Consider the following 27,343-nt stretch of genomic DNA (forward strand, 5'->3'; position numbering starts at 1 on the left):
CCTATCTATCTGCAGTGCTGGGGTGATATGCTGGTTCTGGTGACACTAACCTATCTATCTGCAGGGCTGGGGTGATATGCTGGTCTTGGTGACCCTAACCTATCTATCTGCAGGGCTGGGGTGATATGCTGGGTCTGGTGACTCTATCCTATCTATCTGCAGGGCTGGGGTGATATGCTGGTTCTGGTGACACTAACCTATCTATCTGCAGGGCTGGGGTGATATGCTGGTCTTGGTGACCCTAACCTATCTATCTGCAGGACTGGGTTGATATGCTGGATTCTGGTGACAAACTTCCTTTAAAGTAATAGCTCAGTTCCTATAAAGGCTAGGCTTCCCAGAACATAAAGAAGTCCAGCTCTGAAGTCTGTAGGATTTTGAATACATTTCTAGTTTGTAATACAGGCTATAATTCTGGATCAGTACTAGATAAGTAACGCATTTACAATGTAACTCAATGAAGCAGAGTTCATCTAAAATTCTGCAGCTGGTTAAACTGCTGCAGTGTGATATCTTATAACGAAAAGCAATGATAAGTCATTGAAAAATGTTTTTCCAATAACTTTTCATTGTTTTTTGTTATCTTATGTGATAAAGATATCATGCTGCAGCAATTTAACCAATTGAAGTAGTTCAGGTTAACCCTGCTACATCTGTATGTACAGATGTGGCAAAATTTACATTGACCCTGATGCTGCAGCTACTGACAAGTCATTGAAAAAGTTGAGTTAAAGTTCTGTGCTACAGTGTAGTTAGCGTGTTAAGAGTCAAGTTAAAGTTTGTTACATCAATACACTGAGTTCCCATTCATCTGGCATCACCACTCTGATGTTTTAATGGTTGTTTGCTCTTTATCAATTATTATTATTTCTATAATTTATTTTTAACTCTTTATGGATAACATTGCTCTAATATTTCGCATCATACTTGTGATTTTGCAGACGACGGCAGGAAACCAGAGTAAATACTATGTCTCCTACCGACGGAACAAGTTTGTGCAGATGAAGCTTCCAAAATATGCACTGCCCAAGGTAAGTGAAACAATTCGGAGGGTACAGCATAGGACCAAGGGTATGCTTAGTAACACAACTGGTCTTACAATATGTGCAACCAAATATTAAGTTGAAGGTGGGTCAGTCGTTAGTACTGCAGCCTTGCAGCGCTGGAGTCCTGGGTTCGAATCCCGCCAAGAACAACATCTGCAAGGAGTTTGTATGTTCTTCCTGTGTTTGCGTGGATTTCCTCCCATTCTACAAAGACATACTGATAGGAAAAAAAAAGTACATTGTGATCCCGATATGGGACTCACAATCTACATTTAAAAAAACAGAGTGCCAGTGATTTTGTCCGGTCCGTTTTTGGAGTTTTGAGTGAAATTATAGAATTTTTGGCTTTTTTTCTCTCTGTTTTCCAATACACATAATGGAAATAAACATGTGTATAACAAAACGTGTAACTGCAATAATTTTATGGGAGAAATTCTTCATTTTCTGGAAAGATTTCAGGGGTGCCAACACTTTTGTCCATGACTGTATAAGGCCAGAGTCTCCATGTTGCTGCATAGTGCAAGCGTTATTAGGGTGCTTTTTTCAATAGCACTGCACTGAGATCCTCTATGTTACAGTAGTGGGATAAAATTACTAGTCGCCCGTAGGAATAGCAGGTCATTCATCATGGCACGACTTATCTTGCTCTCGCAGTGCCATCAATTGTTCCGTGTTGTATGGAAGCAGTAACTTCCTAGTGCAGTCTGCTTCTAAGGAAAACTTCAATACAAAGAGTCTGAAATGAAACGCTTTACCTCTACTGTATTACAATTCTCCAAACTCTAGCTGCATAGGGTCAGTAGGGGGTTGTCCACTTTCAAAAACCCATTGTCGTACCCCCTATTAGAGAATTCTGAGTTAATAGAGGGGTTCTTTTTTATAGGAGCCTCATCTCTTGGCAGAGGGGAAAGCCGTTATAAGGCTCGTCTTGCTCTGGAGGACCTGTCCTGTCCTGGATTACATAGACAGCACATTGATTCAAATGGACACTGTGTAATACCATATTTCTCCTGGGGTGGCACTGTAGGGAAATTGAGTACTTACTGCCAGCTTTCCTTAAAAAATAGCAACTGATTGTTGTAGGTTCTAGTAGAAGTGATCAGATTATTGTCAAGGGATATTTTACCAAGAAGGAATTGTCTAAAGAGAAGAGCCCCTTTACATCGGGAGGGAACATTAACTAAACTAATTTTTCAATATATAAAGAGTATTATGACCAGTGGTGTAACTACTGGGTAGCAGGGGCTGCCACAGGGCCTGGGACATTAGGGGCCCGGCAACAGCCACTACCGCAGCATTTTGTTTTTTTTTTCTTAATAGACCGTTACCAGCTGGAGTTACTCCAGCCGGTAATGGGCCGTATTAACTTACCGATCCTGGCTGGGACCGGGATCGGTAAGTGATGCCACGGGCCCCACAAACACTATTATTATACTCGGGGGTCTTTTCAGACTCCCAAGTATAATGATCGGAGGCCCGGGAGATGTCAGCGAACATAAAAAACAGTGTTACTTACCTCTCCTCTCTCCAGACAGGCTTCAGGCCTGGACTGACTACAGCAACGGGAGACAGGTGTGATGGTCTTGTTGAAGACCGTGACCTGTTGACATTTGTTTTTATGAAGACATTGGGTTATACAACAGGGCAAAATCATAAAGTAGGTAGAGATAGAATATCGACATCTTGTAGCAACATCAGATTACAGGATTAATTACAATAGCAGCAGAGGAACTTACTGATGTTGTGGGATGCAGTGACTTGTCTATTCATATTATATTAATGAAAACAAGGTATCGTGTAATGAGACATAAAGTAGTCAGGGTAGGAAATCTTGTAGTCAGTGAGGTCACTGATATGATTACAGCAGGAAAGTTGTGTACTGATCTTGAGGGAGCTAGTGACCTTCTTACTCATATTGCCACGAAGACAGGAATTGTGACAATGGCAGAGTTACTGTACAAAATGAAGGACAGTGGGACTTTCTGAATCTAGTTAGATCACTGGACTCATTAGAACCACATGTGAGGGGGTGTGCTGATTTTGTTGGAGGGAGTGATTAAGAAAAAAATGGCTTTATGTGATGGGACAAAGCCATAAAGTGGTCATTTAATTGCAACCACATAAGAGGGTTGAGCTGATCTTGTCAGAAGCAGTGACATACCAACTCTTATTGTCTTATTTTTGCCCCATCACATGATTTTATGTTATGGTGCAAAATCATAAAATGGCCATTTCGGTCACTGCTGCTGCAGGAGAGGGGTGTGCTGATTTTTTTGGAGGCAGTATTATTTCAGCTCTAGTTATAATGAAGACCTGGCTTCATGGAGCAGAGACTGAGTCATAAAGTGCCCAATCACATCACCACAATGATTACAGTAGCAGGAGAGGATTTTGCTGATTTTGAGGGAGGCAGTGACTTATCCATTCATGGTTTTATAGAGGGCAGAATCATGAAATTGTCAGATTAGACCATCCTGTAGCCATCCTGTAGTAAAACAGCCACTGATCCTGCTGTATACTGATACAGCCACTGAGCCATACTGATAGCAGCAGCAGAAGAGGAGTGTGTTGACTCTGCAGCAAGTACTGAAAAGTGAAATTTTGCCTTTTCCTTCATATTTCCAATATCAAGAAGTAGAATAATGCCAGAGGAATCGGTTTTAGCTCCTGTCTTCCATTCCATAAACAACATTACGTATGCTTGTTCCATATCTGATTTATTTTGGAAAGACCGGGCGCATTTAATTTTGTAACATTTTCACACCATGTGCAAGGTGGATTTACAGGCTGCATCTGGCGTCATGAAAACAGATGCTTGTTAGTATGCAAGAGGTTACCTAAATTAAGTGCTTTGCTAAATTGACGTTGATATCGGTGTATATTTGACGAGCAAATGAAGTAAATTACGCCGCATTTCATTAGAAGAAGAACATTCCTTTAAATTATCATTATATTTATGCCATACTCGCCAAGCGCCTAATGACCATTTTTCACTTGTGCGAATTTTGATTAAGTAAACGCCTGCAGAACAAGTGGGAGGCCGCGCCGAATCCCGCGCTATCATATATCACTAGTAAGTTATACTGCTTGCATAGGCATCACTGTTTTATTAGGTTATGTTAATTACTCCTTCCAGACATGCGGGAAATACATCCATAGTAATAGACCCTACACTTTAAATGTATTAACAGCTCGCAAAATATATTACCGCGCCGACTCCTAGAACGCCATTTCTCCCCTTTGGAGACACATATTTTGTCTGAACTAATTCCGGTGATAAATACCAAATAAGAGGAATGTAACTGCATGGAAATGAATTGTCGCCAGGAAAGTTAGACGTGATTTAGAGGCCATTAGCAAGGAGGGTTGTGATATAACTAAAGATTATTATCTGTTTGCCATCAATATAAATTATACATCATATTTTTTCATGCAAAGGGGTTGTAGGAAATGTTAGAAAATAGTGCCACTCCGATCTATTGGCTGTTTTGAGTATTGCAACTCAGCCCTGTCCACTTGAATGGGGTTGAGCTGTAATACCAGACACAATCCATGTTCATGATGGGCTTAGATTTTCTAATTCTTCAAACAATTTTATTACTGGGGGCATAGTAAGTCCAAGAAAAGGTTGGGAAAGGGGCATGGAAAACCAAAAGGGAAGATTTGGGTAAACTAACATGATCTTTTCCCACTTCTCATTTTTTTCTATCCTTTAAGATGCCCGTAAACAGTAAAATTAGTCAAAATTGCTGATTTCAGATCAGATTTCAAAAGATCTGCCTCAGTAGATCTGATTTCAGATCAGATCTTCTCAGAGAGAAAAAGGATCAGTCATGTTAGATTTCAGTATGCCTGATCATTTGTTCATATATAAGCCAGATGTGTCTGACAGTCATTTTTCTTCCTTCCCCATTGAAAATAAACATGCACACTCTGCCAAACTTCTGTATGCATGTGTATAGGAAATGAGGAGGAGGAAGAGATGATGGTTGATGATATTAAAGGTGTATGTACCTTTGACTTTGAATAAGTCATTAATGCCAAAATATTAAGACTGGCGTTTAGTATGACTGTCTTGATCATCCTCATATTCCTCTTTGGTCATCTTGAGGTGTCCATGAACCAGACTCTAAAATGTATGTTAGCTGGGAGTTGACATAGACATGAGATGCTACAATTACCAATATTCAGACAACATAATAGACTGCCCCTTTCCATCCCATGCTCTGATCACTTTTTAATGAAGCGGCCAGGGCTGTAACTTGAGAGGGTGCAGAGGGTGCAGTTGCATCGGGGTCAGTAGCCTTAGGAGGCCCCTAAGCACTGGCATCAGGATTGAGATCTGTCCCATAAGCCAAGGAGACCCACAGATTACCCTAACCACACTAACCACACTCCTTAGCCTTCATAACCATCACTATCAAGAATTCGCTGTAGGGATGAGGTAGGGGGCCCTGGACAAAAGATTGCATCGGGGCCCACAAGACTTTAGTTATGCTATAAGGAACACCAGGAAAAAGTTCAAATTTTGGAGTAAAAACCAGGGCCAAACCACTGAGTACAACTCCTCTATTTCCGACAACCCAATTCGGACTCCAACTCAACTTCATATACGACTGACAGCCATGGTCAGGCAGAAGCAGCAAAACTCCTCTGATTCGGGAAACAAGCCAATGATTACATTTTTATTACAGTAAATATGTAATAACCTATACATTTAATTAATTATGCAATATCAAATCAATAATTGTATAATATAATATCTAATAATTAATACATTTATTTTACAGTTACTTTTTTTTGCCTACGGCTCCAACCAAAGCTGGCCCCAACTCCAACTCCATGACTCCACAGCCCAAAAATCCCATCTCTTTACCGGCATAACTAGTATGATATATTCCTCACTTTCAGTCATGTCATGGGAAACTGGGTGACAACAGCTTAGGCCGGGTTCACACCTGCGCCTGGTCTCCGCTTTGCAGGTTTCCGTCTTCTGCCCGAGAAACTGGACAGGAAACGGAAAACTGCAGTCAATTTTCAAACCCATTCATTTGAATAGGTTTGCAAAGTGTCTGCCTGTGAGCGCCCGTGAGCATCTTCTGATCTCCGTTTTTTTTTTAACCGGACACAAAGTCGGACATGCAGAACTTTGTGTCCGGTTAAAAAAAAACGGTTTCGCCGAGGAGACCAGATGATGCTCAAAGGCGGACACTGACTGCTGGTTTCCATCTCCTGTCCAGTTTCTCAGGCAGAAGACGGAAACCCACAAAGCGGAGACCGGGCGCAGATGTGAACCCGTCCTTAGGCATCCAGAGGTTGTCACTCGGGTTCCGAGTTTATGCCATGATATATAATAGATTGACATATCATTCAGGAACTTATATAAGACAGATCACAACTCCGACATTGGCCGCCATATATCACAAAAGTTCAGAAATTTGGAGCAGACGTTGTTATTACAGTTGTACGGGGGCCATCAATAAGTTTACACTTCCAGTCGAGCTGACACAGCTGAAAGCGGCGGGCGGACGAGGGTTTATTTAAAAAAAAATAAAATAAAATATGGAGTTTTATTTGAATTCAGCAATTTTGAGATTACATTGTCATAGACTGAGGAACTTAAGTACATTTTAGTGCTATCAAAAGCGGCACACATTGACGTTCATCTTAAAGCCATCATTAAAATTCCAAAGCTGCTTACAATGTGCTTGTTCTGCCTTCACAGCCCAGAATTACCCGAGAAGTGAAGATGTTTTCTCCAATAAAGAAGTCGTTTAATCCAAAGTTTATGTCACTTTCAGTGGAATTTCTTTATATAATTGAGGTCCCGCTCCTTTATCTTATTAATGGTGTCTACACTAGACTTGTCACCGGACAGAAGTCGCTTCCCAAACATTGATTAAAATTGAGCTTAATTGATCCTCATTGGAAGAATTTAGATAAATTCTTCACCCGTTCTATATATCGTCCTATATCAGCCCCTTCCCCACCACAGTGATAATTGTGGACCCAGTGCCCTATGATTAGAGATGAGCGAACACTAAAATGTCCGAGGTTCGAAATCCAATTAGAACAGCCACCCCATTATAGTCTATGGGGGGAAATACTCGTTTCAGGGGTACGCAACATTCGATAAAATTATACTTACCAAGTTCACGTGTGACGGTCGGGCTGGATTCCCCTTGAAGTCTTCTCCCGGCGCAGCGCCCCCGCGGCGTCTTCCGGTTGGAATTCACTCTGCCTAGGCATCGGGGCCTAGGCAGAGCCGACTGCGCATGCGCGGTCGGCTCTGCCCGGCCCGACGCCTGAGCAGAGCCGACTGCGCATACGAGGGCATGCCCGCGCATGCGCAGTCGGCTCTGCCTTGGCCGGATGCCTAGGCAGAGTGAATTCCAGCCGGAAGACGCCGCGGGGACGCTGCACGGAGAAGACTTCTAAAGGTAGGAGAAGAACCAGCGTTGATTGGCCGACTGTATAGCATTTGAGTACGAGTATCTCGAATACCATAGTATTCGATCGAACACCTACTCGATCGAACACTACTCGCTCATCTCTGCCTATGATAACAATGGGCTCACAATATATATAATACTGAAATCAGGGATATAGAATTTCTTCCAAAATGTCTACACATCGCCATATTCTCCCTCCTGTAACTTTAATGTTTCAGTGGAAGGGGTATTATTTTTGGGGAAAGTTGTAGTTTTTATTGATATCATTTTTAGGTATGTATAAAAATTTTATCATTTTTTATTAAATGGATAGAGATGCGAAAAATTGTCAATTCGTGAATTGATTTTAAATTTTTTTTTTGATTCCTCCATTATGGCCTTCCCCAAATGGACATGTTGGACGAAATACCCAATGTGTTTAATTCTCTTGTATACTTTTATACATAGTCTAGGGAGGTGGGTGATTTGTATTGTGTATTTTTAATGGTTTTTATAAAGTTTTTCATATTTTTAAGTATTTTTTTTTATTTTTTAAACATACAACCACTAGACCGTTGATACCATAGATTGCATTACAATTATTATTATTATAGTCTATGGGAAATTGGCTATGTTCATATTAAGCCCTGACCTGACTCGTCCATAGCCCTGTATTGTCAGAGGGATATTCCTTACCGCCCAGGAATGATGCTGAACTGTGAGGAATGCCCCCCAATACAGGCCTATGGATGAGTACAGTTGGGGGGAAGGGGTCGTTCAACACAGCCCAGCTAGACTTTCAGGAATGCCCTTATGACTGTAGGCAGAGGTCGGTGCCGAAACACACATGCACACGCACATGGATATAGGAGTAGCTTCATGGGGGCTGATTTTGAGAGGGGCTGACCACCTCCCCGCCATAGGATAACTCCAATTATACAATATAGAACCGCACTCCAGACCGTGGTTATGCTTCAATAAATCATTCCTATATTAGTACAGTACAACGTTTCAGGTAAAACCCTTCATCAGGCGCATAAGGCGCATATGTTACAGATTAGAGATGTGCGAGTACTATTCAAAATGGCCGTTTTGAATAGCACTCACCCATAGGAATGAATGGAAGCGGCCGGCACTCTGACTTTGCCGGCGGCCGGCCACTTAACCCCCTGCATGCCGGCTGCGTCCATTCATTCCTATGGGTACGGGAGTTTCGAATAGTACTTGCTCATCTCTATTACAGATATGTAATGAGGTCCCAATAGACAGTTGAAGTCCACACGATTTGGCAAGTGGATCAATTAGTATGTAGTCGCAGGGTCAGTATGGAGGCATAAGAGGAGAACATATGAAGCATGGTCCAGTTCATCAGCTATTTGCCATATGGAATGGCAGACGAGTCAATTAGAATATACTGCTGGGTAGGCAAGGACGCATATCCTCAGCATTCTTACGAGGTGCAGATATGCCCTTGTGTCATTGGTCAGAGATCGGTGCCGAAACTAACGGCATTGATATCTTCAGCCCTGGGGCAAATAAGGGGAAAGCCGAAAGTGCGGTGAATTCAGCGCACTTTCTGCTTTCTAGCAGTATATAAAACTGCATGTGCCCGAGGACATGAAAGGTTCTCTTTAACACAAAATCTATAAAGTTAAAGGGGTTGTTTAGTTTAGAAGACTCATTTTCATAATCCCTATTAAGGTTTCCCGACTTTTCCTAAATTCCAGTAAAGTTTTTTTTTTTCCCAGGTGATTGGCTTAGAATTGGTAAATCCGGCCAATCGTCTACAAATCCTTCATCTTCGTGTTTTGTTTTTGCTCCAGACTTCCTTGTCCATATCTTTTGAGGTTGTCTGCCAGTAACATTCTCCATTAGCTAAATCCACATCTGGTCTTCACAACACTCCCCCACAACAGAAAACACACACAGCGTGGGCTGGAAGGCCATGTCTATACTACGGCCAACTCAGGAATGGAATATGTCAGACATTGAACCGAATGATCTGCGTTCCTCTCTAGGAAGCCATTCATCATTTCTAAAGCTGCATAGATCCGTTGCGATTGGTTATTGGTAGAGATGAGCGAACAGTGTTCTATCGAACTCATGTTCGATCGGATATTAGGCTGTTCGGCATGTTCGAATCGAATCGAACACCGCGTGGTAAAGTGCGCCATTACTCGATTCCCCTCCCACCTTCCCTGGCGCCTTTTTTGCTCCAATAACAGCGCTGGGTAGGTGGGACAGGAACTACGACACCGGTGACGTTGAAAAAAGTAGGCAAAACCCATTGGCTGCCGAAAACATGTGACCTCTAATTTAAAAGAACAGCGACGCCCAGCTTCGCGTCATTCTGAGCTTGCAATTCACCGAGGACGGAGGTTTCCGTCCAGCTAGCTAGGGCTTAGATTCTGGGTAGGCAGGGACAGGCTAGGATAGGAAGGAGAAGACAACCAACAGCTCTTGTAAGAGCTAAATTCCAGGGAGAAGCTTGTCAGTGTAACGTGGCACTGACGGGCTCAATCGCCGCAACCCAGCTTTCCCAGGATCCTGAATGGAATACACTGTCAGTGTATTCCCGTATACCCGATATATACCCCGATACCCGTTCCAACGGTGTGCCCCCCCACCTTCACCCCAGAAATACCCTGCAAGTCCCCTAGCAATAGAATTGGGGCTATATACACCCACAATTTTTACTACTGGTATACAGTGCCATTGTCTGACTGGGAATTCAAAGAATATATTGGGAATACAAATACCCTCATTTCTTGCTACTGCCATATAGTGCCAGTTTCTGACTGGTAATTCAAAGAATATATTGGGGTTACCTGCACCCACAATTTTTACTACTGGTATACAGTGCCATTGTCTGACTGGGAATTCAAAGAATATATTGGGAATACAAATACCCTCATTTCTTGCTACTGCCATATAGTGCCAGTGTCTGACTGGGAATTCAAAGAATATATTGGGGTTACGTGCACCCACAATTTTTACTACTGGTATACAGTGCCATTGTCTGACTGGGAATTCAAAGAGTATATTGGGAATACAAATACCCTCATTTCTTGCTACTGCCATATAGTGCCAGTTTCTGACTGGGAATTCAAAGAATATATTGGGGTTACGTGCACCCACAATTTTTACTACTGGTATACAGTGCCATTGTCTGACTGGGAATTCAAAGAATATATTGGGGTTATAAATACCCTCATTTCTTGCTACTGCCATATAGTGCCAGTTTCTGACTGGTAATTCAAAGAATATATTGGGGTTACGTGCACCCACAATTTTTACTACTGGTATACAGTGCCATTGTCTGACTGGGAATTCAAAGAATATATTGGGGTTATAAATACCCTCATTTCTTGCTACTGCCATATAGTGCCAGTTTCTGACTGGTAATTCAAAGAATATATTGGGGTTACGTGCACCCACAATTTTTACTACTGGTATACAGTGCCATTGTCTGACTGGGAATTCAAAGAGTATATTGGGAATACAAATACCCTCATTTCTTGCTACTGCCATATAGTGCCAGTTTCTGACTGGGAATTCAAAGAATATATTGGGGTTACGTGCACCCACAATTTTTACTACTGGTATACAGTGCCATTGTCTGACTGGGAATTCAAAGAATATATTGGGGTTATAAATACCCTCATTTCTTGCTACTGCCATATAGTGCCAGTTTCTGACTGGGAATTCAAAGAATATATTGGGGTTACGTGCACCCACAATTTTTACTACTGGTATACAGTGCCATTGTCTGACTGGGAATTCAAAGAGTATATTGGGAATACAAATACCCTTATTTCTTGCTACTGCCATATAGTGCCAGTTTCTGACTGGGAATTCAAAGAATATATTGGGGTTACGTGCACCCACAATTTTTACTACTGGTATACAGTGCCATTGTCTGACTGGGAATTCAAAGAATATATTGGGGTTATAAATACCCTCATTTCTTGCTACTGCCATATAGTGCCAGTTTCTGACTGGGAATTCAAAGAATATATTGGGGTTACGTGCACCCACAATTTTTACTACTGGTATACAGTGCCATTGTCTGACTGGGAATTCAAAGAATATATTGGGGTTATAAATACCCTCATTTCTTGCTACTGCCATATAGTGCCAGTTTCTGACTGGTAATTCAAAGAATATATTGGGGTTACGTGCACCCACAATTTTTACTACTGGTATACAGTGCCATTGTCTGACTGGGAATTCAAAGAGTATATTGGGAATACAAATACCCTCATTTCTTGCTACTGCCATATAGTGCCAGTTTCTGACTGGGAATTCAAAGAATATATTGGGGTTACGTGCACCCACAATTTTTACTACTGGTATACAGTGCCATTGTCTGACTGGGAATTCAAAGAATATATTGGGGTTATAAATACCCTCATTTCTTGCTACTGCCATATAGTGCCAGTTTCTGACTGGTAATTCAAAGAATATATTGGGGTTACGTGCACCCACAATTTTTACTACTGGTATACAGTGCCATTGTCTGACTGGGAATTCAAAGAGTATATTGGGAATACAAATACCCTCATTTCTTGCTACTGCCATATAGTGCCAGTGTCTGACTGGGAATTCAAAGAATATATTGGGGTTACGTGCACCCACAATTTTTACTACTGGTATACAGTGCCATTGTCTGACTGGGAATTCAAAGAATATATTGGGGTTATAAATACCCTCATTTCTTGCTACTGCCATATAGTGCCAGTTTCTGACTGGTAATTCAAAGAATATATTGGGGTTACGTGCACCCACAATTTTTACTACTGGTATACAGTGCCATTGTCTGACTGGGAATTCAAAGAATATATTGGGGTTATAAATACCCTCATTTCTTGCTACTGCCATATAGTGCCAGTTTCTGACTGGGAATTCAAAGAATATATTGGGGTTACGTGCACCCACAATTTTTACTACTGGTATACAGTGCCATTGTCTGACTGGGAATTCAAAGAGTATATTGGGAATACAAATACCCTCATTTCTTGCTACTGCCATATAGTGCCAGTTTCTGACTGGGAATTCAAAGAATATATTGGGGTTACGTGCACCCACAATTTTTACTACTGGTATACAGTGCCATTGTCTGACTGGGAATTCAAAGAATATATTGGGGTTATAAATACCCTCATTTCTTGCTACTGCCATATAGTGCCAGTTTCTGACTGGGAATTCAAAGAATATATTGGGGTTACGTGCACCCACAATTTTTACTACTGGTATACAGTGCCATTGTCTGACTGGGAATTCAAAGAATATATTGGGGTTATAAATACCCTCATTTCTTGCTACTGCCATATAGTGCCAGTTTCTGACTGGTAATTCAAAGAATATATTGGGGTTACGTGCACCCACAATTTTTACTACTGGTATACAGTGCCATTGTCTGACTGGGAATTCAAAGAGTATATTGGGAATACAAATACCCTCATTTCTTGCTACTGCCATATAGTGCCAGTTTCTGACTGGGAATTCAAAGAATATATTGGGGTTACGTGCACCCACAATTTTTACTACTGGTATACAGTGCCATTGTCTGACTGGGAATTCAAAGAATATATTGGGGTTATAAATACCCTCATTTCTTGCTACTGCCATATAGTGCCAGTTTCTGACTGGTAATTCAAAGAATATATTGGGGTTACGTGCACCCACAATTTTTACTACTGGTATACAGTGCCATTGTCTGACTGGGAATTCAAAGAGTATATTGGGAATACAAATACCCTCATTTCTTGCTACTGCCATATAGTGCCAGTGTCTGACTGGGAATTCAAAGAATATATTGGGGTTACGTGCACCCACAATTTTTACTACTGGTATACAGTGCCATTGTCTGACTGGGAATTCAAAGAGTATATTGGGAATACAAATACCCTCATTTCTTGCTACTGCCATATAGTGCCAGTTTCTGACTGGGAATTCAAAGAATATATTGGGGTTACGTGCACCCACAATTTTTACTACTGGTATACAGTGCCATTGTCTGACTGGGAATTCAAAGAATATATTGGGGTTATAAATACCCTCATTTCTTGCTACTGCCATATAGTGCCAGTTTCTGACTGGTAATTCAAAGAATATATTGGGGTTACGTGCACCCACAATTTTTACTACTGGTATACAGTGCCATTGTCTGACTGGGAATTCAAAGAGTATATTGGGAATACAAATACCCTCATTTCTTGCTACTGCCATATAGTGCCAGTTTCTGACTGGGAATTCAAAGAATATATTGGGGTTACGTGCACCCACAATTTTTACTACTGGTATACAGTGCCATTGTCTGACTGGGAATTCAAAGAATATATTGGGGTTATAAATACCCTCATTTCTTGCTACTGCCATATAGTGCCAGTTTCTGACTGGGAATTCAAAGAATATATTGGGGTTACGTGCACCCACAATTTTTACTACTGGTATACAGTGCCATTGTCTGACTGGGAATTCAAAGAGTATATTGGGAATACAAATACCCTCATTTCTTGCTACTGCCATATAGTGCCAGTTTCTGACTGGGAATTCAAAGAATATATTGGGGTTACGTGCACCCACAATTTTTACTACTGGTATACAGTGCCATTGTCTGACTGGGAATTCAAAGAATATATTGGGGTTATAAATACCCTCATTTCTTGCTACTGCCATATAGTGCCAGTTTCTGACTGGTAATTCAAAGAATATATTGGGGTTACGTGCACCCACAATTTTTACTACTGGTATACAGTGCCATTGTCTGACTGGGAATTCAAAGAGTATATTGGGAATACAAATACCCTCATTTCTTGCTACTGCCATATAGTGCCAGTTTCTGACTGGGAATTCAAAGAATATATTGGGGTTACGTGCACCCACAATTTTTACTACTGGTATACAGTGCCATTGTCTGACTGGGAATTCAAAGAGTATATTGGGAATACAAATACCCTCATTTCTTGCTACTGCCATATAGTGCCAGTTTCTGACTGGGAATTCAAAGAATATATTGGGGTTACGTGCACCCACAATTTTTACTACTGGTATACAGTGCCAATTTCTAACTAGGAATTCAAAATGCGCAAGGCTCCCGGAAAGGGACGTGGACGAGGCCGTGGGCGAGGTCGGGGGAATGGTTCTGGGGAGCAAGGTAGCAGTGAAGCCACAGGGCGTCCCGTGCCTACTCCTGTGGGGCAGCAAGCATTGCGCCACTCCACAGTGCCAGGGTTGCTTGCCACATTAACTAAACTGCAGGGTACAAACCTTAGTAGGCCCGAGAACCAGGAACAGGTCTTGCAATGGCTGTCAGAGAACGCTTACAGCACATTGTCCAGCAGCCAGTCAGACTCTGCCTCCTCTCCTCCTATTACCCAACAGTCTTGTCTTCCTTCCTCCCAAAATTCCGAAGCTTTACAGAACAATAACCCAAACTGTCCCTGCTCCCCAGAGCTGTTCTCCGCTCCTTTCATTGTCCCTCAACCTGCCTCTCCACGTCACGATTCCACGAACCTAACAGAGGAGCATCTGTATCCAGATGCTCAAACACTAGAGTCTCCTCCATCTCCGTTCGATTTGGTGGTGGATGACCAGCAACCCACCCTCATCGACGATGATGTGACGCAGTTGCCGTCAGGGCATCCAGTTGACCGGCGCATTGTGCGGGAGGAGGAGATGAGACAGGAGTTGGAAGAGGAAGTGGTGGATGATGAGGACACTGACCCGACCTGGACAGGGGGGATGTCAAGCGGGGAAAGTAGTGTGGATGTTGAGGCAGGTGCAGCACCAAAAAGGGTAGCTAGAGGCAGAGGCAGAGGTCAGCAGCTTAGGCGAAGCCAGGCCACACCCGGAATCTCCCAAGATGTTCCAGTTCGTACCCAGCCCCGAAAAACTCCCACCTCGAGGGCACGTTTCTCGAAGGTGTGGAGTTTTTTCAAGGAATGCGCCGAGGACAGATATAGTGTTGTCTGCACAATTTGCCTCTCGAAATTGATTAGGGGCTCTGAGAAGAGCAACCTGTCCACCACTTCAATGCGCCGTCATTTGGAATCCAAGCACTGGAATCAGTGGCAGGCAGCAACGGCAGGACAAAGGCCGACTGCCGTTCACGCCACTGCCACTGCCTCTGCCTCTGCCTCTGCCACTGCCACTGCTGACTGTGCTGGCGATGCACTCCAGAGGACGAGCCAGGACACCACTTCATCTGCCTCCGCCACTTTGTTGACTTCTACCTCATCCTCCCCTGGTCCTGTCTTATCTCCTTCTCCTGCACCATCAAAGGCACCATCAGGCGTTTCTTTACAACAACCCACCATCTCTCAGACATTGGAGCGGCGGCAGAAATACACTGCTAACCACCCACACGCGCAAGCCTTGAACGCCAACATCGCTAAACTGCTGGCCCAGGAGATGTTGGCGTTCCGGCTTGTTGAAACTCCCGCCTTCCTGGACCTGATGGCAACTGCGGCACCTCGCTATGCCGTCCCTAGCCGTCACTACTTCTCCCGGTGTGCCGTCCCCGCCTTGCACCAGCACGTGTCACTCAACATCAGGCGGGCCCTTAGTTCCGCGCTTTGCACAAAGGTCCACTTGACCACCGACGCGTGGACAAGTGCATGCGGACAGGGACGCTACATTTCACTGACGGCACACTGGGTGAATGTAGTTGAGGCTGGGACTGCTTCCCAAACTGGCCCGGTGTACCTCGTCTCCCCGCCTAACATTCCTGGCAGGGACACGAGAAGAACACCCCCCTCCTCCTCCTCCTCTACCGCCTCCTCCTCCGCCACCGCCTCCTCCTCCGCCACCGCCTCCTCCTCCGCTGTTAGATTGACCCCAGCTACGAGTTGGAAACGTTGCAGCACTGGCGTTGGTAGACGTCAGCAGGCTGTGCTGAAGCTGATCAGCTTGGGGGACAGACAGCACACTGCCTCCGAGGTGAGGGATGCCCTCCTCGATGAGACGGCAATATGGTTTGAGCCGCTGCACCTGGGCCCAGGCATGGTCGTTTGTGATAACGGCCGGAACCTGGTAGCAGCTCTGGAGCTTGCCGGACTCCAACATGTTCCATGCCTGGCCCACGTCTTCAACCTAGTGGTGCAACGTTTCCTAAAGAGCTACCCCAATGTTCCAGAGCTACTGGTGAAAGTGCGGCGCATGTGCGCCCACTTTCGCAAGTCGACAGTAGCCGCTGCTAGCTTAAAATCTCTCCAGCAACGCCTGCATGTGCCACAACACCGGCTTTTGTGCGACGTCCCCACACGCTGGAACTCAACGTTTCAGATGTTGAATAGAGTGGTTGAGCAGCAGAGACCTTTGATGGAATACCAGCTACAAAACCCTAGGGTGCCACAAAGTCAGCTGCCTCAGTTTCACATCCATGAGTGGCCATGGATGAGAGACCTTTGTGACATCCTACGGGTCTTTGAGGAGTCCACAAGGAGGGTGAGCTCTGAGGATGCGATGGTGAGCCTTACAATCCCGCTCTTGTGTGTTCTGAGAGAATCCCTGATTGACATCAGGGATAACTCAGATCACACAGAGGAGTTAGGGATAGCATCCGATCCGTCACAGCTGGAGAGTAGGTCCACACATCTGTCCGCTTCACTGCGTTTAATGGAGGAGGAGGAGGAGGAGGAGGAGGAAGAAGAGTTGTCCGATGATGTGATGGTGATACAGGAGGCTTCCGGGCAACTTCGAATCGTCCCATTGTTGCAGCGCGGATGGGTAGACATGGAGGATGAGGAGGAAATGGAGATTGAACTTTCCGGTGGGGCCAGAGGAGTCATGCCAACTAACACTGTGGCAGACATGGCTGAGTTCATGTTGGGGTGCTTTACAACCGACAAGCGTATTGTCAAAATCATGGAGGACAACCAGTACTGGATCTTTGCTATCCTTGACCCCCGGTATAAAAACAACATCTCGTCTTTTATTCCGGTAGAGGGGAGGGCCAATCGCATCAATGCTTGCCACAGGCAATTGGTGCAGAATATGATGGAGATGTTTCCAGCATGTGACGTTGGCGGCAGGGAGGGCAGTTCCTCCAGTAGGCAACCAAGTTCTCACCGGTCCACACAAACGAGGGGCACACTGTCTAAGGTCTGGGACACCTTGATGGCACCCCCTCGCCAAAGTGCCGCCACGGAGGGTCCTAGTGTCACCAGGCGTGAGAAGTATAGGCGCATGTTGCGGGAATACCTTTCCGACCACAGCCCTGTCCTCTCCGACCCCTCTGCGCCCTACACGTATTGGGTGTCGAAGTTGGACCTGTGGCTTGAACTTGCCCTATATGCCTTGGAGGTGCTGTCCTGTCCTGCCGCCAGCGTCCTATCTGAGAGGGTGTTCAGTGCAGCCGGTGGCATCATCACTGACAAGCGCACCCGTCTGTCAGCTGAGAGTGCCGACCGGCTCACTTTGATAAAAATGAACCACCACTGGGTAGAGCCGTCATTTTTGTGCCCACCTGTGTAAAGCACCCCAACATGAAACTCCATGTCTGTACTCAACCTCTCCAATTCCTCCGCATCCTCATACTCATCCACCATAAGCGTTGCACAATTCTGCTAATACTAGGCTCCCTCCACCCTGATTTCCCCCAACTCTGCTGGTTAGAGGCTCCCTCCACCCTGATTTCCACCAACTCTGCTGGTTAGAGGCTCCCTCCACCATGAATTTGCCCAAACTGGGCTGTTTAGAGGCTCCCTCCACCATGAATTGGTCCAAACTGGGGTGGTTAGAGGCTCCCTCCACCATGAATTGGTCCAAACTGGGGTGGTTAGAGGCTCCCTCCACCATTAATTGGTCCAAACTGGGCTGGTTAGAGGCTCCCTCCACAATTAATTGGTCCAAACTGGGCTAATTAGAGGCTCCCTCCACCATGAATTGGTCCAAACTGGGTTTTTTAGAGGCTCCCTCCACCATTAATTGGTCCAAACTGGGCTGGTTAGAGGCTCCCTCCACAATTAATTGGTCCAAACTGGGCTAATTAGAGGCTCCCTCCACCATGAATTGGTCCAAACTGGGTTTTTTAGAGGCTCCCTCCACCATGAATTTGCCCAAACTGGGCTGTTTAGAGGCTCCCTCCACCATGAATTGGTCCAAACTGGGCTGGTTAGAGGCTCCCTCCACCATGAATTTCCCAAAACTTGGCTGTTTAGAGGCTCCCTCCACCATTAATTGGTCCAAACTGGGCTGGTTAGAGGCTCCCTCCACCATTAATTGGTCCAAACTGGGCTGGTTAGAGGCTCCCTCCACCATTAATTGGTCCAAACTGGGCTGGTTAGAGGCTCCCTCCACCATGAATTTCCCAAAACTTGGCTGTTTAGAGGCTCCCTCCACCATTAATTGGTCCAAACTGGGCTGGTTAGAGGCTCCCTCCACCATGAATTTGCCCAAACTGGGCTGTTTAGAGGCTCCCTCCACCATGAATTTGCCCAAACTGGGCTGTTTAGAGGCTCCCTCCACCATGAATTGGTCCAAACTGGGCTGGTTAGAGGCTCCCTCCACCATGAATTTCCCAAAACTTGGCTGTTTAGAGGCTCCCTCCACCATTAATTGGTCCAAACTGGGCTGGTTAGAGGCTCCCTCCACCATGAATTTGCCCAAACTGGGGTGGTTAGAGGCTCCCTCCACCATTAATTGGTCCAAACTGGGCTGGTTAGAGGCTCCCTCCACAATTAATTGGTCCAAACTGGGCTAATTAGAGGCTCCCTCCACCATGAATTGGTCCAAACTGGGTTTTTTAGAGGCTCCCTCCACCATGAATTTCCCAAAACTTGGCTGTTTAGAGGCTCCCTCCACCATGAATTGGTCCAAACTGGGCTGGTTAGAGGCTCCCTCCACCATGAATTTCCCAAAACTTGGCTGTTTAGAGGCTCCCTCCACCATTAATTGGTCCAAACTGGGCTGGTTAGAGGCTCCCTCCACCATGAATTTGCCCAAACTGGGCTGTTTAGAGGCTCCCTCCACCATGAATTGGTCCAAACTGGGCTGGTTAGAGGCTCCCTCCACCATGAATTTCCCAAAACTTGGCTGTTTAGAGGCTCCCTCCACCATTAATTGGTCCAAACTGGGCTGGTTAGAGGCTCCCTCCACCATGAATTGGTCCAAACTGGGGTGGTTAGAGGCTCCCTCCACCATTAATTGGTCCAAACTGGGCTGGTTAGAGGCTCCCTCCACAATTAATTGGTCCAAACTGGGCTAATTAGAGGCTCCCTCCACCATGAATTGGTCCAAACTGGGTTTTTTAGAGGCTCCCTCCACCATGAATTTGCCCAAACTGGGCTGTTTAGAGGCTCCCTCCACCATGAATTGGTCCAAACTGGGCTGGTTAGAGGCTCCCTCCACCATGAATTTCCCAAAACTTGGCTGTTTAGAGGCTCCCTCCACCATTAATTGGTCCAAACTGGGCTGGTTAGAGGCTCCCTCCACCATTAATTGGTCCAAACTGGGCTGGTTAGAGGCTCCCTCCACCATGAATTTGCCCAAACTGGGCTGGTTAGAGGCTCCCTCCACCATGAATTTCCCAAAACTTGGCTGTTTAGAGGCTCCCTCCACCATTAATTGGTCCAAACTGGGCTGGTTAGAGGCTCCCTCCACCATGAATTTGCCCAAACTGGGGTGGTTAGAGGCTCCCTCCACCATTAATTGGTCCAAACTGGGCTGGTTAGAGGCTCCCTCCACAATTAATTGGTCCAAACTGGGCTAATTAGAGGCTCCCTCCACCATGAATTGGTCCAAACTGGGTTTTTTAGAGGCTCCCTCCACCATGAATTTGCCCAAACTGGGCTGTTTAGAGGCTCCCTCCACCATGAATTGGTCCAAACTGGGCTGGTTAGAGGCTCCCTCCACCATGAATTTCCCAAAACTTGGCTGTTTAGAGGCTCCCTCCACCATTAATTGGTCCAAACTGGGCTGGTTAGAGGCTCCCTCCACCATTAATTGGTCCAAACTGGGCTGGTTAGAGGCTCCCTCCACCATTAATTGGTCCAAACTGGGCTGGTTAGAGGCTCCCTCCACCATTAATTGGTCCAAACTGGGCTGTTTAGAGGCTCCCTCCACCATTAATTGGTCCAAACTGGGCTGGTTAGAGGCTCCCTCCACCATGAATTTGCCCAAACTGGGCTGTTTAGAGGCTCCCTCCACCATGAATTGGTCCAAACTGGGCTGGTTAGAGGCTCCCTCCACCATTAATTGGTCCAAACTGGGCTGGTTAGAGGCTCCCTCCACCATTAATTGGTCCAAACTGGGCTGTTTAGAGGCTCCCTCCACCATTAATTGGTCCAAACTGGGCTGGTTAGAGGCTCCCTCCACCATGAATTTGCCCAAACTGGGCTGTTTAGAGGCTCCCTCCACCATTAATTGGTCCAAACTGGGCTGGTTAGAGGCTCCCTCCACCATGAATTGGTCCAAACTGGGGTTTTTAGAGGCTCCCTCCACCATGAATTGGTCCAAACTGGGGTTTTTAGAGTCTCCCTCCACCATGAATTGGTCCAAACTGGGGTTTTTAGAGTCTCCCTCCACCATGAATTGGTCCAAACTGGGGTTTTTAGAGGCTCCCTCCACCATGAATTTGCCCAAACTCTGCTGGTTAGAGGCTCAATCCACCCTGATTTTCAAAACAAATGTTGGTGCCAACCTCAACTTACTACAAGGGCCAAATTCACTGCTGGTGACAAGCTCTCCTCACTGCAAGTGCCAAATACACATGTTTCAAGGTGTTTTCCTACTGTCAGAGAGGTGGTATTGAGTGTGTAAAGTGTGTAGTTGTTAGGCTGTGATGTTGGGGTAATAGAGGGTCTTTGGTGTGTTAGATGCCCCCAGACATGCTTCCCCTGCTGTCCCAGTGTCATTCCAGAGGTGTTGGCATCATTTCCTGGGGTGTCATAGTGGACTTGGTGACCCTCCAGACACGGATTTGGGTTTCCCCCTTAACGAGTATCTGTTCCCCATAGACTATAATGGGGTTCGAAACCCGTTCGAACACACGAACATTGAGCGGCTGTTCGAATCGAATTTCGAACCTCGAACATTTTAGTGTTCGCTCATCTCTAGTTATTGGCCTTTCTAATAATGCTGCCGAGGTTTTTATTAGTTAATAATGGTAAAAAATTGGCTGCTTAAGTATTCATATTTCATGAAAATTGCTATGCAAGCTGACCTAATTGCTTTCCAGAGGACGCTGAATTAGGAAACCTTTTAACCACAGCAGCTATGCACGGTAAGTTTTAATATTGCGCCGAGCAATTGAATATATATGTCCGATTAATCAAGTGAAATCTAGCGAGGATAGTACATATATTTTACACATAATGTCCCCATATATCTTCTCATTAATTAGATAATAAATGCTTCATTCCCTGCCATGATTGATGCTTCATTATTAGAGATGAGCGAACACTAAAATGTTCGAGGTTCGAAATTCGATTCGAACAGACCGCTCAATGTTCGTGTGTTCGAACGGGTTTCGAACCCCATTATAGTCTATGGGGAACAGATACTCGTTAAGGGGGAAACCCAAATCCGTGTCTGGAGGGTCACCAAGTCCACTATGACACCCCAGGAAATGATGCCAACACCTCTGGAATAACACTGGGACAGCAGGGGAAGCATGTCTGGGGGCATCTAACACACCAAAGACCCTCTATTACCCCAACATCACAGCCTAACAACTACACACTTTACACACTCAATACCACCTCTCTGACAGTAGGAAAACACCTTAAAACATGTGTATTTGGCACTTGCAGTGAGGAGAGCTTGTCACCAGCAGTGAATTTGGCCCTTGTAGTAAGTTGAGGTTGGCACCAACATTTGTTTTGAAAATCAGGGTGGATTGAGCCTCTAACCAGCAGAGTTTGGGCAAATTCATGGTGGAGGGAGCCTCTAAAAACCCCAGTTTGGACCAATTCATGGTGGAGGGAGCCTCTAACCAGCCCAGTTTGGGCAAATTCATGGTGGAGGGAGCCTCTAAAAAACCCAGTTTGGACCAATTCATGGTGGAGGGAGCCTCTAACCAGCCCAGTTTGGACCAATTAATGGTGGAGGGAGCCTCTAACCAGCCCAGTTTGGACCAATTAATGGTGGAGGGAGCCTCTAACCACCCCAGTTTGGACCAATTCATGGTGGAGGGAGCCTCTAAACAGCCCAGTTTGGGCAAATTCATGGTGGAGGGAGCCTCTAAAAAACCCAGTTTGGACCAATTCATGGTGGAGGGAGCCTCTAACCAGCCCAGTTTGGACCAATTAATGGTGGAGGGAGCCTCTAAACAGCCAAGTTTGGACCAATTCATGGTGGAGGGAGCCTCTAAAAACCCCAGTTTGGACCAATTCATGGTGGAGGGAGCCTCTAACCAGCCCAGTTTGGGCAAATTCATGGTGGAGGGAGCCTCTAAACAGCCCAGTTTGGGCAAATTCATGGTGGAGGGAGCCTCTAACCAGCCCAGTTTGGACCAATTAATGGTGGAGGGAGCCTCTAACCAGCCCAGTTTGGACCAATTAATGGTGGAGGGAGCCTCTAACCACCCCAGTTTGGACCAATTCATGGTGGAGGGAGCCTCTAACCAGCCCAGTTTGGACCAATTCATGGTGGAGGGAGCCTCTAAAAAACCCAGTTTGGACCAATTCATGGTGGAGGGAGCCTCTAAACAGCCCAGTTTGGGCAAATTCATGGTGGAGGGAGCCTCTAAAAACCCCAGTTTGGACCAATTCATGGTGGAGGGAGCCTCTAACCAGCCCAGTTTGGGCAAATTCATGGTGGAGGGAGCCTCTAAAAAACCCAGTTTGGACCAATTCATGGTGGAGGGAGCCTCTAACCAGCCCAGTTTGGGCAAATTCATGGTGGAGGGAGCCTCTAACCAGCCCAGTTTGGACCAATTAATGGTGGAGGGAGCCTCTAACCAGCCCAGTTTGGACCAATTAATGGTGGAGGGAGCCTCTAACCACCCCAGTTTGGACCAATTCATGGTGGAGGGAGCCTCTAAACAGCCCAGTTTGGGCAAATTCATGGTGGAGGGAGCCTCTAAAAAACCCAGTTTGGACCAATTCATGGTGGAGGGAGCCTCTAACCAGCCCAGTTTGGACCAATTAATGGTGGAGGGAGCCTCTAAACAGCCAAGTTTGGACCAATTCATGGTGGAGGGAGCCTCTAAAAACCCCAGTTTGGACCAATTCATGGTGGAGGGAGCCTCTAACCAGCCCAGTTTGGGCAAATTCATGGTGGAGGGAGCCTCTAAACAGCCCAGTTTGGGCAAATTCATGGTGGAGGGAGCCTCTAACCAGCCCAGTTTGGACCAATTAATGGTGGAGGGAGCCTCTAACCAGCCCAGTTTGGACCAATTAATGGTGGAGGGAGCCTCTAACCAGCCCAGTTTGGACCAATTAATGGTGGAGGGAGCCTCTAACCACCCCAGTTTGGACCAATTCATGGTGGAGGGAGCCTCTAACCAGCCCAGTTTGGACCAATTCATGGTGGAGGGAGCCTCTAAAAAACCCAGTTTGGACCAATTCATGGTGGAGGGAGCCTCTAAACAGCCCAGTTTGGGCAAATTCATGGTGGAGGGAGCCTCTAAAAAACCCAGTTTGGACCAATTCATGGTGGAGGGAGCCTCTAACCAGCCCAGTTTGGACCAATTAATGGTGGAGGGAGCCTCTAAACAGCCAAGTTTGGACCAATTCATGGTGGAGGGAGCCTCTAAAAACCCCAGTTTGGACCAATTCATGGTGGAGGGAGCCTCTAACCAGCCCAGTTTGGACCAATTAATGGTGGAGGGAGCCTCTAACCAGCCCAGTTTGGACCAATTAATGGTGGAGGGAGCCTCTAACCACCCCAGTTTGGACCAATTCATGGTGGAGGGAGCCTCTAAACAGCCCAGTTTGGGCAAATTCATGGTGGAGGGAGCCTCTAAAAAACCCAGTTTGGACCAATTCATGATGGAGGGAGCCTCTAACCAGCCCAGTTTGGACCAATTAATGGTGGAGGGAGCCTCTAAACAGCCAAGTTTGGACCAATTCATGGTGGAGGGAGCCTCTAAAAACCCCAGTTTGGACCAATTCATGGTGGAGGGAGCCTCTAACCAGCCCAGTTTGGACCAATTAATGGTGGAGGGAGCCTCTAACCAGCCCAGTTTGGACCAATTAATGGTGGAGGGAGCCTCTAACCACCCCAGTTTGGACCAATTCATGGTGGAGGGAGCCTCTAAACAGCCCAGTTTGGGCAAATTCATGGTGGATGGAGCCTCTAAAAAACCCAGTTTGGACCAATTCATGGTGGAGGGAGCCTCTAACCAGCCCAGTTTGGGCAAATTCATGGTGGAGGGAGCCTCTAAACAGCCCAGTTTGGGCAAATTCATGGTGGAGGGAGCCTCTAACCAGCCCAGTTTGGACCAATTAATGGTGGAGGGAGCCTCTAACCAGCCCAGTTTGGACCAATTAATGGTGGAGGGAGCCTCTAACCACCCCAGTTTGGATCAATTCATGGTGGAGGGAGCCTCTAACCAGCCCAGTTTGGACCAATTCATGGTGGAGGGAGCCTCTAAAAAACCCAGTTTGGACCAATTCATGGTGGAGGGAGCCTCTAAACAGCCCAGTTTGGGCAAATTCATGGTGGAGGGAGCCTCTAAACAGCCCAGTTTGGGCAAATTCATGGTGGAGGGAGCCTCTAACCAGCCCAGTTTGGACCAATTAATGGTGGAGGGAGCCTCTAACCAGCCCAGTTTGGACCAATTCATGGTGGAGGGAGCCTCTAAACAGCCCAGTTTTGGCAAATTCATGGTGGAAGGAGCCTCTAACCAGCAGAGTTGTGGGAAAGCAGGGTGGAGGGAGCCTCTAACCAGCAGAGTTGGTGGAAATCAGGGTGGAGGGAGCCTCTAACCAGCAGAGTTGGGGGAAATCATGTTGGAGGGAGCCTAGTATTAGCAGAATTGTGCAACGCTTATGGTGGATGAGTATGAGGATGCGGAGGAATTGGAGAGGTTGAGTACAGACATGGAGTTTCATGTTGGGGTGCTTTACACAGGTGGGCACAAAAATGAAGGCTCTATCCAGTGGTGGTTCATTTTTATCAAAGTGAGCCGGTCGGCACTCTCAGCTGACAGACGGGTGCGCTTGTCAGTGATGATGCCACCGGCTGCACTGAACACCCTCTCAGATAGGACGCTGGCGGCAGGACAGGACAGCACCTCCAAGGCATATAGGGCAAGTTCAAGCCACAGGTCCAACTTCGACACCCAATACGTGTAGGGCGCAGAGGGGTCGGAGAGGACAGGGCTGTGGTCGGAAAGGTATTCCCGCAACATGCGCCTATACTTCTCACGCCTGGTGACACTAGGACCCTCCGTGGCGGCACTTTGGCGAGGGGGTGCCATCAAGGTGTCCCAGACCTTAGACAGTGTGCCCCTCGTTTGTGTGGACCGGTGAGAACTTGGTTGCCTACTGGAGGAACTGCCCTCCCTGCCGCCAACGTCACATGCTGGAAACATCTCCATCATATTCTGCACCAATTGCCTGTGGCAAGCATTGATGCGATTGGCCCTCCCCTCTACCGGAATAAAAGACGAGATGTTGTTTTTATACCGGGGGTCAAGGATAGCAAAGATCCAGTACTGGTTGTCCTCCATGATTTTGACAATACGCTTGTCGGTTGTAAAGCACCCCAACATGAACTCAGCCATGTCTGCCACAGTGTTAGTTGGCATGACTCCTCTGGCCCCACCGGAAAGTTCAATCTCCATTTCCTCCTCATCCTCCATGTCTACCCATCCGCGCTGCAACAATGGGACGATTCGAAGTTGCCCGGAAGCCTCCTGTATCACCATCACATCATCGGACAACTCTTCTTCCTCCTCCTCCTCCTCCTCCTCCTCCATTAAACGCAGTGAAGCGGACAGATGTGTGGACCTACTCTCCAGCTGTGACGGATCGGATGCTATCCCTAACTCCTCTGTGTGATCTGAGTTATCCCTGATGTCAATCAGGGATTCTCTCAGAACACACAAGAGCGGGATTGTAAGGCTCACCATCGCATCCTCAGAGCTCACCCTCCTTGTGGACTCCTCAAAGACCCGTAGGATGTCACAAAGGTCTCTCATCCATGGCCACTCATGGATGTGAAACTGAGGCAGCTGACTTTGTGGCACCCTAGGGTTTTGTAGCTGGTATTCCATCAAAGGTCTCTGCTGCTCAACCACTCTATTCAACATCTGAAACGTTGAGTTCCAGCGTGTGGGGACGTCGCACAAAAGCCGGTGTTGTGGCACATGCAGGCGTTGCTGGAGAGATTTTAAGCTAGCAGCGGCTACTGTCGACTTGCGAAAGTGGGCGCACATGCGCCGCACTTTCACCAGTAGCTCTGGAACATTGGGGTAGCTCTTTAGGAAACGTTGCACCACTAGGTTGAAGACGTGGGCCAGGCATGGAACATGTTGGAGTCCGGCAAGCTCCAGAGCTGCTACCAGGTTCCGGCCGTTATCACAAACGACCATGCCTGGGCCCAGGTGCAGCGGCTCAAACCATATTGCCGTCTCATCGAGGAGGGCATCCCTCACCTCGGAGGCAGTGTGCTGTCTGTCCCCCAAGCTGATCAGCTTCAGCACAGCCTGCTGACGTCTACCAACGCCAGTGCTGCAACGTTTCCAACTCGTAGCTGGGGTCAATCTAACAGCGGAGGAGGAGGCGGTGGCGGAGGAGGAGGCGGTGGCGGAGGAGGAGGCGGTAGAGGAGGAGGAGGAGGGGGGTGTTCTTCTCGTGTCCCTGCCAGGAATGTTAGGCGGGGAGACGAGGTACACCGGGCCAGTTTGGGAAGCAGTCCCAGCCTCAACTACATTCACCCAGTGTGCCGTCAGTGAAATGTAGCGTCCCTGTC

General features: G+C 46.4%; 1 protein-coding gene across 2 annotated transcripts in view; it reads left to right on the plus strand.

The window, feature by feature from the left end:
- SORCS2 (sortilin related VPS10 domain containing receptor 2) overlaps nt 1-27,343 on the plus strand; it is a 710,878-nt gene that overhangs the window by 576,088 nt on the left and 107,447 nt on the right. For both annotated transcript variants that reach the window (XM_075260385.1, XM_075260393.1), the window contains exon 8: nt 942-1,031. In XM_075260385.1, the coding sequence (XP_075116486.1) occupies nt 942-1,031 (90 nt within the window). The remainder of the gene's footprint in view (nt 1-941; nt 1,032-27,343) is intronic.

This window comes from Leptodactylus fuscus, chromosome 1, assembly GCF_031893055.1.
Source record: "Leptodactylus fuscus isolate aLepFus1 chromosome 1, aLepFus1.hap2, whole genome shotgun sequence".
Lineage (NCBI taxonomy): Eukaryota > Metazoa > Chordata > Amphibia > Anura > Leptodactylidae > Leptodactylus > Leptodactylus fuscus.